The 15,702-nt window shown below is 42.0% G+C and overlaps 1 protein-coding gene across 7 annotated transcripts in view; it reads left to right on the top strand.

The window, feature by feature from the left end:
- SGCG (sarcoglycan gamma) overlaps nt 1–15,702 on the top strand; it is a 216,857-nt gene that overhangs the window by 122,396 nt on the left and 78,759 nt on the right. For all 7 annotated transcript variants that reach the window (XM_058437777.1, XM_032755115.2, XM_058437771.1 and 4 more), the window contains one exon: nt 1,649–1,768. In XM_058437777.1, coding sequence (XP_058293760.1) covers nt 1,649–1,768 — 120 coding nt within the window. The remainder of the gene's footprint in view (nt 1–1,648; nt 1,769–15,702) is intronic.

Genomic DNA, 15,702 nt, shown 5'->3' with positions numbered 1-15,702 from the left:
CGTGTTGGCCAGGCTGGTGTCAAACTCCTGACCTCAGGTGATCCGCTAGCCTTGGCCTGGCAAACTGCTAGGACTCCTGGTGTGAGCCACTGTTCCCAGCCTCAACTTACTTTTACAGATAAGAATATAGGCCAGGCCGGGCACGGTGGCTCACTCCTGTAATCCCAGCACTTTGGGAGGCCAAGGCAGGTGGATCATGAGGTCAGGAGATCAAGAACATCCTGGCTAACACGGTGAAACCCCATCTCTACTAAAAATACAAAAAAAAACAAAAATTAGCCAGGCAAGGTGGCGGGTGCCTGTAGTCCCAGCTACGCGGGAGGCTGAGGCAGGAGAATGGCGTGAACCCTGGTGGGTGGAGCCTGCAGTGAACCGAGATCGCGCCACTGCACTCCAGCCTGGGTGAAAGAGCGAGACTCCATCTCAAAAAAAAAAAAAAGAATATAGGCCAGGCGTGGGGGCTCACACCTGTAATCCTAACACTTTGGGAGGCCAAGGCGGGCGGATCACCTGAGGTTAGGAGTTTGAGACCAACGTGGCCAATATGGTAAAACCCCGTCTCTACTAAAAATACAAAATTAGCCGGGCGTGGTGACGCATGCCTGTAATCCCAGCTACTCTGGAGGCTGAGGCAGGGCAATCACTGGAACTTGGGAGGCGGACATTGCAGCGAGCGGAGATTGCACCATTGCACTCCAGCCTGGGCGACATGAGCAAAACTCTGTCTCAAAAAAAAAAAAAAAAAAAAGAATATAAAGCTAACGTAAACAAATTGGGGAACTCATAATTTCTTAAGTAGATGATGAAGGCTGTGCGCTAGGGAGATTAAACCATGAGGCCTGGGTTAGAAAGTTTGGAAGCATCAAAGAGGAATTGGGGAACACATAATTATGAGTGCCTGGGGTTCGTGTGTAGCTGAGTGAGTGGGAGGTGTGACCTCACCCTCACATGTCTGGATGGCACAGGGTGAGTGAGCACCCACAAAACACCTGCTGAATAGATGAAAGAGCTGGAAGGCAATGGGTCTAGAGCTCCGGTGAAGGGTGTAAGCTTGAATACAAAAGTGAAACAGAAGGCACGGCAAAGACAAAAATGTCTTAGGGGAAGGGCAAAAGCAGGAATGTGTTCTTCCACAGTGATGCCTGTTTTCCCCGTGGGGTAAGGGGTGAGCAGCTCTTCTGAGAATAATGGCAGAGAAAAGTTTCAGGATATGATTCATCTTCTAGGTTAACTTTGACCATTAAAGTGAGCCATTTGTAAGGCGGTCTTTCACAAATCTCGCATTTCGGAATGCAAGATTCTTAGGTGGTTAATAACCAAGAGTACAAGTTTAACCATGAATAGGAGAACTATATTATTTTGGGTAAGTATTTAAAATGTTAAAGAAGAAACTCTTAAATAATGTATTTGTACATATATTGATATAGGTTAACATATGTTTGACATAATTAATTTTAATAATACAATAGATTTAGACTTAAAAGTTGCAAAGTTTAATCACAGAATCAATCAATACCACTAATGGTAACAAATACCAAATCTTTAGGTACTTAGTATTGTAGGGTTGACATGGCATGTGTAAAAATAGAGATTTTGACACTGCTTGTAGTGAACAGTTTATAATAAACTGTTTTAATTAATTCTTCAGGTCCTAAAATGGTAGAAGTCCAGAGTCAACAGTTTCAGATCAACTCCAACGACGGCAAGCCACTATTTACTGTAGATGAGAAGGAAGCTGTGGTCGGTACAGATAAACTTCGAGTAACTGGTATGTACTAACTCGAGAAAAACACAACATTCCATAGAGTACACATCTGCAAAAACACATTGTACTATTGACGAGCTTATGTGGAATCTTTCAAGCAGATAAGAGAGTTTGAATGTGTTGCTTTTTCTCCATTGCATTTCTGTTGAACTCCCTCGATGCTCTCCTAGAAGAACAAAATCCTCCCCACAGATCTTGGCCCACCTTTCTTCCACCACAATTTTACCCTTTGTCCCTTCCTTCCTTCCTTCCTTCCCTCCTTCCTCCTTCTTTTTTTCTTTTTAGACACAGTCTTGCTCTGTTGCCCAGGCTGGAGTGCAGTAGCACCATCTCGGCTCACTGCAACCTCACCTCCTGGGTTCAAGTGATTCTCCTGCCTCAGCCTCCCGAGTAGCTGAGACTACAGGCACCTACCACCATGCCTGGCTAATTTTTGTATTTTTAGTAGAGGCAGGGTTTCTCCATGTTGGCCAGGCTGGTCTCAAACTCCTGACCTCAAATGATTCACCCACCTCGGCCTCCCAAAGTGCTGGGATTACAGGTGTGAGCCACAACACCCTGCCACCCTTCATCTTTTTCTAATTGGAGTAACCCACAGACTCATCAAATGTCACTGTCATCTGTGCAGTTCAAGTATCTGTTTCCCAAGTTTCTTTTATTCTCATCACATCATGTACTTGAATTCCTCGTATTTCTACAAAAAAAGTTCTCTTTTTGAACTAAAAGTTAAACAGGAGTCTCATAGCACTCATTTTTGAGAATGAAAAGAGAAAATTTTATGAAAAAAATGTTTCAGAACATATTCTAAATTCACTTGCTAAAGACTAGAAGACATAAGCAGACACTTGTTAAATCTATCCCAGTGCCTTTTTGTACTACTGTGAAAACCAATAGCAATGTTATTGTCTCACACAATACTACCAATACTCCCAAATGAAAAAGAAATAATATTTCCTGGCCAAGGAAGTAGACTCCACCCTATTACAGGTCCTAACAAACTAAAACGATCATAACCTAATGTTGCATACTCTAAGACGGTAATGTATCTGGTTTTGTTACTAAAGTGAAGGACACTAGGGCATTTAATTAAAGGAAATTGGTCATTGTCCAACAAAGCACCTTGAGCGTCAGAAATGCACTGTTGTGTAGGATAAAGAATATGGGCTGGGTAGACTTGGATTCAGTTCCTACCTCTGCAGTTACTAGCTGCGTAATTTCAAGCAAGTTAATTTTTGTTTTCTGTTTCCTAACTTCCAAAAGTGAGTTGATAATATCAACTGTACTATCATTGCTGGGTTAAGTGGATTAAATGTGCAAAGGACAGCAGAGCTCTTGGTAGAGTATCATTGCACTGCAGGGCAGTGAAATCTGCAGGGAAAACAGTCTAACAGCTTAGATCACTTCAAACCCAAGCCCTCCTACTCAGAGAATCAATAAAATGAACTTTTCCTTAGCCCAGGGCTCCTTCTGGGCCATGACATCAATTAGAGGAACAGGTGAGAAAAATTGATAAGCGACTGTATTATTTATTACCTGTATGCATGCATCAGAGCCATCCGGAGGATCTGTTTAAAATATACTGCTGGGGGCCAAGCACAGTGGTTCACACCTGTAATCCTAGCACTTTGGGAGGCTGAGGCGGGTGGATCCCTTGAGCCCATGAGTTTAAGACCAGCCTGGACAACATGGCGAAACCCCATCTCTACAAAAGAAAAAATACAAAAATTATCCAGGCGTAGTGGTGCGTGCCTGTGGTCCCAGCTACTCGGGAGGCTGAGGTGGGAGGATCACCTGAGCCTGGGAGGCAGAGGTTGCAGTGAGCTAAGATTGAACCACTGCACTCCAGCCTGGGCAACAGAGTGAGACCGTGTCTCAGTAATAATAATAATAATAATAATAATAATAATAATAATAATAATAACAACAACAATAGTGCTGGGCCTCATCCCCAGAGCTTCTGATTCAGTAGGTCTGAAATGTGACTTGAGAATCTGTGTTTCTAGAAAGTCCCCAGGTGCTGCTGATGCCACAGCTCTGGGGACCACACTTTGAGAACCACTGCCATGGACTAACATGAATCAGCAGGAGAAACAACAGGTCAGCAACATGTTGACGCTCTCTGTAGAACAGCAGTCCCCAACCATTTTGGCACCAGGGACTGGTTTCATGGAAGAAAATGGTTTCACAGTGTGGGAGATGGTTTGGGGATGAAACTACTCCACCTCAGATCATCAGGTATTAGATTCTCATCAGGAGCACGCAACCTAGATCCCTCACACGTACAGTTCACAGTAGGGTTCGTGCTCCTATGAAAATCTAATGCCTCCACTGATCTGATAGGAGGCGGAGCTCAGGCAGTAATGCTCAGTGGCCCGCTGCTCACCTCCTGCTGTGAGGCCCAGTTCCTAACAGGCCACTGACCAGTATCTGTCTATGGCCCAGGGATCTAGATTCCCTGCTCTAGAACATGCATTCAAGTTATCCTTTTAAAGGACAAGTTATAATCTTCTCTTTCATAATTTTTTTGCCTGAGGCACAATTTTCTCCCAAACTCCTCTGCAGTGCAGCTAACTAGAGCAAAATATACCCCATGTCTAATGACTATACGCTTTCCTTGTTATTTTGGTGTTGCAAACATTTCTAGTTTTTATTGCCAGAGACACCATGAACTGTGAGTGTACAGACAGTACAATTTTGAGCAGACCATAACTCTCCTCAATTTTCCAGTATGTTAATGGCTTCCTTACATTTTGTGATTAAAGAAACCAAGAGATTCCACGGTTTTGATGTTTCCCTTCTTGTTTTGTCTCTATCCAAGGTCTGACTCTCTAAACATTGTCTAGTGCAGGCTTTGTCGATCTTAACACTGTTTTTTTGTTTTAAACTTTTACTTTAAGTTCAGGGGTACAAGTGCAGGTTTGTTATATAGGTAACTTGTGTCGGGGGGGTTTGTTGTACAGATTATTTCATCACCCAGGTATTAACCCAGGTTATTAGTTATTTTTGCTGATCCTCTCCCTCCTCCCATCCTCCACCCTTCAATAGGCCTCAGTGTGTGTTGTTCTCCTCTATGTGTCCACATGTTCTCATCGTTCAGCTCCCACTTACAGGTGAGAGCATGCAGTATTTGGTTTTCTGTTCCTGTGTTAGTTTGCTAAGGATAATAGTCTCCACCTCCATCCGTGTCCCTAGAAGGGCATGCGTGATCCCATTCTTTTTAATGACTGCATAGTATTCCACATTTTCTTTATCCAATCTGTTACTGATGAGCATTTAGGGTGATTCTATGTCTTTGCTATTGAACCTTAGCATTCTTAACATTTTGGTGGAGGTTGGGGGAGACTGTCCTGTGCATTGCAGGACATTTAGCGGCATCCTTAGCCATTTAGTGGCATCCTTAGCCAGTAGTCATTCAGGAGCAGGTTGTTCAGTTTCCATGTAGTTGTGTACTTTTGAGTGAGTTTCTTAATCCTGAGTCCTAATTTGATTGCACTGTGGTCTGAGAGACAGTTTGTTATGATTTCCATTCTTTTGCATTTGCTGAGAAGTGTTTTACTTCCAATTATGTGGTCCATTTTAGAATAAGTGCGATGTAGTGCTGAGAAGAATGTATATTCTGTTGACTTGGAGTGGAGAGTTCTGTAGATGTCTATTAGGTCTGCTTGGTCCAGAGCTGAGTTCAAGTCCTGAATATCCTTGTTAATTTTCTGTCTCATTGATCTGTCTAATATTGACGGTGGGGTATTAAAGTCTCCCACTATTATTGTGTGGGAGTCTGAGTCTCTTTGTAGGTCTCTAAGAACTTGCTTTATGAGTCTGGGTGCTCCTGTATTGGGTGCATATATATTTAGGATAGTTAGCTCTTCTTGTTGAATTGATCCCTTTACCATTATGTAATGCCCTTCTTTGTCTTTTTTGATCTTTGTTGGTTTAAAGTCTATTTTATCAGAGACTAGGATTGTAATCCCTGCTTTCACTTTTTTCCGTTTGCTTGGTAGATCTTCCTCCATCCCTTTATTTTGAGCCTATGTGTGTTTCTACACATGAGATGGGTCTCCTGAATACAGCCCACCAATCGGTTTTGACTGTTTATCCAGTTTGCCAGTCTGTGTCTTTTAATTGGGGCATTTAGCCCATTTACATTTAAGGTTAATATTGTTATGTGTGAATTTGATCCTGTCATTATGATGCTAGCTGATTATTTTACCCGTTAGTTGATGCAGTTTCTTCATAGTGTCGATGGTCTTTACAATTTGGTATGTTTTTGCAGTGGCTGGTACCGGTTGTTCCTTTCCATGTTTAGTGCTTCCTTCAGGAGCTCTTGTAAGGCAGGCCTGGTGGTGATAAAATCTCTCAGCATTTGCTTATCTGTACGGGATTTTATTTCTCCTTTGCTTATGAAGCTTAGTTTGAAATTCTGGGTTGAAAATTCTTTTCTTTAAGAATGTTGAATATTGGCCCCCACTCTCTTCTGGCTTGTAGAGTTTCTGCAGAGAGATCGGCTGTTAGTCTGATGGGCTTCCCTTTATAGGTAACCCGACCTTTCTCTCTGGCTGCCCTTAACATGTTTTCCTCTATTTCAACCTTGGTGAATCTGACAATTATGTGTCTTGGGGTTGCTCTTCTCGAGGAGTATCTTTGTGGTATTCTCTGTATTTCCTGAATGTGAATGTTGGCCTGCCTTGCTAGGTTGCGAAAGTTCTCCTGGATAATATCCTGAAGAGTGTTTTCCAACTTGGTTCCATTCTCCCCATCACTTTCAGGGACACCAATCAAATGTAAGTTTGGTCTTTTCACATAGTCCCATATTTCTTGATGGCTTTGTTCATTCCTTTTCATTCTTTTTTCTCTAATCTTGTCTTCACGCTTTATTTGATTAAGTTGATCTTCAATCTCTGATATCCTTTCTTCCGATTGATCGATTCAGCTGTTGATACTTGTGTATGCTTCACAAAGTTCTCGTGCTGTGTTTTCAGCTCATCAGGTCATTTATGTTCTTCTCTAAACTGGTTATTCTAGTAGCAACTCCTCTAACCTTTTTTCAAGGTTCTTAGCTTCCTTGCATTGGGTTAGAACAGGCTCCTTTAGCTCAGACAAGTTTGTTATTACTCACCTTCCGAAGCCTACTTCTGTCAATTCATCAGACTCATTCTCCATCCAGTTTTGTTCCCTTGCTGGCAAGGAGTTGTGATCCTTTGGAGGAGAAGAGGCATTCTGGTTTTTGGAATTTTCAGCCTTTTTGTGCTGGTTTTTCCTTATCTTCCTGGATTTATCTACCTTTGGTCTTTGATGTTGGTGACCTTCGGATGGGGTTTTCATGTAGACGTCCTTTTTGTTGATGTTGATGCTATTCCTTTCTGTTGGTTAGTTTTCCTTCTAACAGTCAGGCCCCTCTGCTGCAGGTCTGCTGGAGTTGGCTGGAGGTCCACTCCAGCCCCTGTTTGCCTGGATATCACCAGCGGAGGCTGCAGAACAGCAAAGATTTCTACCTGTTCCTTCCTCTGGAAGTTTCGTCTCAGAGGGGAACCTGCCAGATGCCAGCCAGAGCTCTCCTGTATGAGATGTCTGTTGACCCCTGCTGGGAGGTGTCTCCCAGTCAGGAGGCATAGGGGTCAGGGACCCACTTGAGGAGGCAGTCTGTACCTTAGAAGAGCTTGAGCACTGTGCTGGGAGATCCGCTGCTCTCTTCAGAGCTGGCAGGCAGGAACATTTAAGTCTGCTGAAGCTGCACCCACAGCTGCCCCTTCCCCCAGGTGCTGTCCCAGGGAGATGGGAGTTTTATCTATAAGTCCGTGACTGGGGCTGCTGCCTTTCTTTCAGAGATGCCCTGCCCAAAGAGGAGGAATCTAGAGAGGCCGTCTGGCTACAGCAGCTTTGTCGAGCCACCATGGGGATCCACCCAGGTCGACCTTCTCAGCGGCTTTGTTTGCACTGTGAGGGGAGAACTGCTAACTCAAGCCTCAGTAACGGTGGATGCCCCTCCCCTCACAAAGCCTGAGTGTCCCAGGTCAACTTTAGACTGCTGTGTTGGCAGCAAGAATTTCAAACCAATGGATCTTAGCTTGCTAGGCTCCATGGGGATGGGATCAGCTAAGCTAGACCAATTGGCTCCCTGGCTTCAGCCCCCTTTCCAGGAGAATGAATGATTCTGTCTTGCTGGCATTCCAAGTGCCACTGGGGTATGAAAAAAAACTCCTGCAGCTAGCTCAGTGTCTGCCCAAATGACCGCCCAGTTTTGTACTTGAAACCCAGGGCCCTGGTGGTGTAGGCACCTGAGGGAATCTCCTGGTCTGTGAATTGTGAAGACCATGGGAAAACCATAGCGTCTGGGCTGAATAGCACCATCCCTCATGGCACAGTCCTTCATGGCTTCCCTTAGCTAGGGGAGGGAGTTCCCCAACCCCTTGGGCTTCCCAAGTGAGGCAACACCCCAACCTGCTTTGGCTTGCCCTCTGCGGGCTACACCCACTGTCTAACCAGTCCCAATGAGATGAGCTGGGTACCTCAGTTAGAAATGCAGAAATTACCCACTTTTGGCATTGATCTCACTGGGAGCTGCAGACCACAGCTGTTCCTATTTGGCCATCTTGCCAGACACCACCAACCAACAATGGGTAACTTTTTGAGAATTAGACTGAGTTCCAATCCCAGCTGTTCCATTAAGTAAGCACACACCCTCAAATGAGTATTTCACCTCTCGGTGCTTTATACTACAAAGATCTGTAGCCAGTGGTCTCTCACCATTACAGGACACTATACAGAATTCAAACAAGCAGACACAAATTGATCATGAAATTAAACTGCACGTCTTGCAAAAGATGTAGGGTTTCAGGAAGTCAGAAATGATGAGAAATACTGGAATTTCTGGCAAAGCCACTAACAAAAGACCAGGAAAGTTAGACTTGCCAGCAACTAAAGAAGTGAAAATCAGCCATGATGATGACGTGATAGTCATTTCAAAGATCAGTAATCTTAACTTCACAAGATTAATATTCACCCTTGTGATGACTGGCAATGCCCTCAATTTAACTATTACAGTTGCCCTCATTATCTTCAGGGGATACCTTCAAAGAGCCCCAGGGGATACCTCAAGCTGCAGATAGTGCTAAACCCTATATATGCTGTACTGTGTTTTTTCCTATACATAAATACTGTGATAAAGTTCAGTTTATAAATGAGACCCAGTAAGAGATTAACAATAGCTCATAATAAAATAAAGCAAATATAAAAATATACTGTAATAAAAGTTGTGTGAATGTCATCTCTCTCTCTCTCTCTGTCTCAAAATATCTTGACTGTCCTCACCCTTGTGTGATGATGTGAGATGAGAGAATGCCTACATGATAAGATGACCCGAGGTGAATGATACAGGATTGTATATAGTGCTTAACACTTATGAATTGTTTATTTCTGGAATTTTCCATTTAGTATTTTAGGATGGTGGGTAACTGAAACCTCAGAGAGCTAAATTGCAGAAAGCAAAACGTAATAAGGGGGGGACTATTGAATTATGGTTTTATCGCCAATGGTAAACATTTAGTGAACAATGTCGTATTGTGACACTAAGGTAGGCAGAATTCTAAGGATGCCCCCACTGAGCCCTGTGTACTTCCTTCTCCTTTCAGTGTGGATGGAATCTGTAAATATGAGATGTCTGTCCTGTGATTATGTCATTTATATGGCAAGAGGAAGGTAATCTGGGTAGCCCAATCTATCCCATGAGCCCTTTATAACCAGAGAAGTTAATCTGGCTGGTAGTAGAGGGGGAAGTCAGATAAATTGGAAAAGCAAGAAAAATTCACTGCTGTGTTGCTGAAGGAAGAGAGAGGGACCATGTGACAAGAAGTGGTGGCCTCTAGAGAGGGAAAGAGGCCCTTGGCTGGCAGCAGGAAACAAGAAATGAGCCTCAGTCTTGCAAGCGTAAGGAACTGAATTCTGCCAACACCTGCCTGAGACGAAAGATAGAGTCTGGCCCTCGGCTTCCAGACGAGAGCCCTGCCTGGCTGACACCTGTGAGGCCCTGAGCACAGACCCTGGTCAGACACACTGGGTAGGACCTGAAACCGACAGAGCTGTGAGCTAACACGTGGGGATCGTTTTAAGTAGCTAAGTTTGCCATAATTCCTAACAGAAATAGAAAACTAAATAGAGCCGTCCTACAACTCCAACTATGTTTGAAAAAGTTACACCAAAAAACTTGACTTATTCTTTTTTATTTCATATAATTTCACAGTTGTTACCATTACGACCAGGGTTTTTTTGTTTGTTTGTTTGTTTTGTTTTGCTTTGTTTTGAGACGGCTTCTTGCTCTGTGGCCAGGCTGGGTGTCGTGGCGCGATCTCAGCTCACTGCAACCTTTGCCTCCTGGGTTCAAGCAATTCCCCTGCCTCATCCTCCCGAGTAGCTGAGACTACAGGCGCATGTCACCACGCCCAGCTAATTTTTGAATTTTCAGTAGAGACGGGGTTTCACCGTGTTAGCCAGGATGGCCTTGATCTCTTGACCTCGTGATCTGCCCGCCTCAGCCTCCTAAAGTGCTGGGATTACAGGTGTGAGCCACCGCACCCAGCCAATAAGAATGTTTTTATAAGCTTTAATGCTTCAACACAAATTCCCATTAAAACTTTTCTCCACTACCTGTGATAAAAGTTGGGTCCCTATTTTAAGTGGGTTCACTCCAAGTAGCCTTTGGAGTTTCTCAGGTCAGCAAAAGCAACAGTAGTTGACAGCCAAGGAAAGAGAAGTGATAGGAAAAGCGACAGGCAGCCTCACTCTGAGGACTGGAAAGAAAATTCAATTCTTTGCTTCTTTTCTCCGCCCTTGTCACTTGCACAGCAGCCCATAGCTCTGGTGAAAGGGGAAGATAAGGTGGCTCTCTCCTTAAGATGGTGCACTCGAAACTCCTGACTGCACCAAGTCCTAATCCTGGCTCAAATTGCCATTCTTTGAGTAATTAAGACAATTGCTATTGCTATTGTCTTAATTACTCAAATAAGCTAAAACCTCTCTTTAATTCTTAAACAGCTTCCATTTAGATTTTAGTCAACTAGGATACCGAATAATAGTTTTTAAGCGAAATTTATGGAAGCGATTAAACAATTTCACCAGTTCAGTCTGAAACCAATTTAGGCCTTTAAGCAGGCTCATCTTCCTCCCCCACAAAATTAGACACCAAGTGGCCAAAGTTAACATTTCTTTTATTAACCCAAGTTACAGAATATACTATTGGAATAACATCAAAATGTTGTTTTCAAAAAACTATTCTACACCATTGCCAGGACTGACTTCTGGCAGATGACAAATTGTTAGTTTGGCTGCCTTAAGTGTATTTTAACTCCCTGGCAACAATTTACTTGGCCTAGTCCATTTCCCAATATTATCTTTAAAAATAGAGTTCTATAATAGTATCCATTTCCCACCACTAATAAGAAAAAATAAGATCTAGCAATAGTCCCAATTCCATTTCTTTATGCCTTCTATGCAGCTAAGCAAGATCACATAAAGTCAAAAGTGATAGTGTAGAAATGGTAGAGTCACCCATAAAGCCAGTGACAAAAGTGGACGTGGAGAACAAAGTGTTCAGCAACTGAAGAAGTGAAAATAAACAAGGATGTTAAGTTGAAAAAGACGTGAAGACAGATATCTGGAAGGTGCTTTTAGGAGCACCGCATCCTTCAAACACATACCCAAGGGCAGAACACTGGTGCAGCACTGCACACAGCGATCAACGCTGTGCTGCAGTCAATGCTATTTCAGCTGAAAGGAACAAGAGTCCCAAGTAAAACTGGCTTAAACTGGAAGGACATATATTATCTCACATAGGAAGGCTGGGGAAAGGGTAACCCCAGGTTGTTGATTAATTTAGTAGCCAAGTAATATTTTACGCCACCTTTTCTTCTCTGCAAGTATGTTGATATTTCCCTTTTGGGTTGCAAAATGATTCCATCAATTGCAAACATCACTTGCCTCTGCAAAGACTTCTCTAAACATCTGTCTATAAGAGGGCCTCAGTGGTTTGGCATCTCAAGTTACTCTCCCAGCTGAAATTTTTCTCATATTAAATTATTTGAATTTCTTTTGTATGTGGCATTTGGCTGGATTTATTGTTTATAACATAATTTATTTTGATTTTTAATGTGGAATTTAAAACATTCACATTCATTGTGATAAGTGCTCTATTTGTCTTATCTGTGCCATATTATTTCATGATTTTTATTTTTTAATCTTACCAGGTTTGAGTCTGAAAAAAGCCTGGTATAAAGGGAGATAGAGTGGGACAAGATTATGCAGGGATTTGCTAGCCATTATACGAATTTAGGATTTGTTTTAATTCAATGGAGAGGCATTGAATTGTTTTGAACAGGGTACTCCTTGATTTATTATACATCTTAAGATCAATCTAACCATTACAAAGGAGGTTGGAGAAAAGAACGGAGGCAGTAAGACCAGTTAGGAGGATGTCAGTTGTAGTACAGGTAATCAGCGAAGGTGACCTGGATTGGGTGGTAGCAATGGTCAGAGAGGGAAGTGAATTACTCCAATTTAAGATCTGACAGCTACAGACTTGCCCATGAATCAGATGTATGGCAGGCATCCAGGAGGAGACTCAAAGTTGATATTTGTTTTGGTTGATGGCATTACTCTCTGGGTAATGCAGAGGCCTGAGGAGGAGGAGAATTCATTTGCAGGGCAAACAGCATCAACAGTTAATATTTTAGACACGTAAATTGAAGATAAACTGGGAAAACTGCCAAGTGCATATGTCATGTCAGCTACTGGGCATGTGAGTTAGCTACTGCTCAGAGCAGAAGTCTAGACTAGAGATAAATGTGGGTGTCATCAACCAACTGAGCTCCGAAAAATGCCAACGGTAGAGGCCAAGGCAGAGCAGCCACCAAAGGAGAATAAGGGACAGACAATGCGGTGGGAGGGATATTACGATAATCATTTTTCTGGTGTCAAGAGAGACTATTTTCTCAGAATTTGGACCCAGGAGAGATGACAGAAATTGTCATTGGATTTATTATTACAGAAGTTATTGCTATCTTAAAGGGAGCATTTTTCATTGGAGTAATAAAGGCAAAAGGCAGGTTGAAGTGGTTACAAAGTGAATAGGACAGGAGGCAGTAGAGGCATTATGTGGCTACATTAAGCGGAAGTTTGGCTGAACAAGAGAAATGGAATTTTTTTGGCATCACTTAAAAAGCCTGTATCAGTCCACAAATGCTGCTCGATGAATGTGTAGAATGAATCGTAACAAATGGTTATCAGTGTTGATACAAAAATGAATGCATGTCTGAGATATATAATATATTACTGTCTGAACAGAAGTATTAATTTTGAATTCAGTATATTTCTATAACCGAAGGAACCCGGAAACACAAGTATGTTGCAAAGAATGGAGCAACTTAGAGTTATTTGCCATTCAGTTGCTGAGCTCTGTCCAAGAGCACCATGATTGCTGGGCTCTGTACCATGATCTTTTCAACTGCCTTCATGACCATCTCAATCCTTCTTGCACCACAGTCTTACTGCAGATCTTCATGTGAGCATCATTCATCATATAATGCTCTAGGATCCAGAAGGGAAGAATGGTGTTATTTGAGTACTTCTCCTTCACAGTAGAATTGGACAAACCATTTACCATGTCTAATCTCAATGACATATTCTAAAACTAAAAAAGTTAACATTACTAGACTAGGCTTTCTTTTAGTTTCCTTTTTATTTATACTTTCCTGGATAAATAATGCACATTATATGGGGTCATTTTAATGCATGATTTATATAATGATATTTTATAGTAGAACTTTTTTTCCTGTCTAAAATTTTAAATTATATGACTTCAAATAATGTTATATTTTCCACAAAGAAGAGGTGTTATACCAATTCTATTTCTTATATCATCTTGATTGTGAATATTTAAATGAATGCAAACATAAAGAAAATGCAATTAAATTGAAGATCAACAACCATTTCCTGAGAATCATTTTATGAAACCATTTAGGAAAATTCATTTTATTATATGCAAATAGGTTCTGAGGAGTATTTAACTTTGAGGCTGAATAGTAATGATATAATCAAGAGCATAGAATTTGGGCATTTATCATTTCAATGTAGAGAAACTGCTGCTCTTATTTAAAGATAATACATATCAGTTTATAGATTTTATATCTCCCTATAAGTACATTACCGTAATCATATGTCAATATAATATCACTGATTATACTTACATTAGAAGGTAAGTAATTGGCATGCATTTAAAAACTAATTACTGAGTTTTAGTGCCACTGAAACTCTTTGAATAAATTCAGCTATTGGGGAAAAAGAATTGAAGCTGCTGTGAAAGTTGATTATATGAATTGGGTCATTTTGTCATACCCAAGTAAATCGAGGGGCTGGGGGATAAAGCACTCAGGGCATGTAGCACCTTTTTCAAGAATTGAATTTTCCTCAAGCCCAGCTGCTGAAATGGTCTGCTGTCACCCTAAGACCAGTGTTACCTAGTAAATGCTGAAACAACCTGCCGTGACACCAAGAAGAGTTCTACCTGCTGCCCTCACTCACCAATCAGAGCTTGCCAGCTCCCAAAAGCTTCTCTAGTGCCAATGAGCGTTCTTTCAAAACAATACATAACATTTCTTTCTTTTTTTTTTTTTTTTTTTTTTTTGAGATGGAGTCTTACTTTGTTGCCCAGGCTAGAGTGCAATGGTATGATCTTGGCTCACTGCAACCTCTGCCTCCCAGGTTCAAATGATTCTCATGCCTCAGCCTCCAGAATAGCTGGGATTACAGGCGTGCGCCACCACACCTGGCTAATTTTTGTATTTTTAGTAGAGACGGGGTTTGATCATGTTGGCCAGGCTGGTCTCGAACTCCAGGCCTCAAGTGATCTGCCTGCCTTGGCCTCCCAATGTGCTGGGATTACCGGCGTGAGCCACTGCGCCCACCAACGTTTCTCTTTCTAATAAAACTCCCAACTTTCTCTTTGTTCTTTGGAGATATGGCCCAAATTGCAATTCTGTGATTGCCCTAAAAATCATTTAATTTAGAGATTCATCTCTGTATTTATTTTGACCCAACACTGTGCTCAAAAGTGGGTGAAGGACATGAACAGACACTTCTCAAAAGAAGACATTTATGCAGCCAAAAAACACATGAAAAAATGCTCATCATCACTGGCCATCAGAGAAATGCAAATCAAAACCACAATGAGATACCATCTCACACCAGTTAGAATGGCCATCATTAAAAAGTCAGGAAACAACAGGTGCTGGAGAGGATGTGGAGAAATAGGGACACTTTTACACTGTTGGTGGGAGTGTAAACTAGTTCAACCATTGTGGAAGTCAGTGTGGCGATTCCTCAGGGATCTAGAACTAGAAATACCATTTGACCCAGCCATCCCATTACTGGGTATATACTCAAAGGACTATAAATCATGCTTCTATAAAGACACATGCACACGTATGTTTATTGCAGCACTATTCACAATAGCAAAGACTTGGAACCAACCCAAATGTCCAACAACAATAGACTGGATTAAGAAAATGTGGCACATATACACCATGGAATACTATGCAGCCATAAAAAATGATGAGTTCATGTCCTTTGTAGGGACACGGATGAAACTGGAAAACATCATTCTCAGTGAACTATTGCAAGGACAAAAAACCAAACACCACATGCTCTCACTCGTAGGTGGGAATTGAACAATGAGAACTCACGGACACAGGAAGGGGAATATCACACTCCGGCGACTGTTATGGGGTGGCCGGAGGGGGGAGGGACAGCATTAGGAGATATACCTAATGCTAAATGACGAGTTAATGGGTGCAGCAAAACAACATGTCACATGGATACATATGTAACAAACCTGCACATTGTGCACATGTACCCTAAAACCTAAATAAAAAAAAAAAAATTGCCTATGGAAGTGG

This window comes from Hylobates moloch, unplaced genomic scaffold (assembly GCF_009828535.3).
Source record: "Hylobates moloch isolate HMO894 unplaced genomic scaffold, HMol_V3 SCAFFOLD_4, whole genome shotgun sequence".
NCBI lineage: Eukaryota > Metazoa > Chordata > Mammalia > Primates > Hylobatidae > Hylobates > Hylobates moloch.
The sequence above is the reverse complement of the archived record's forward strand: the minus strand, read 5'-3'. Positions and strand labels throughout refer to the sequence as shown.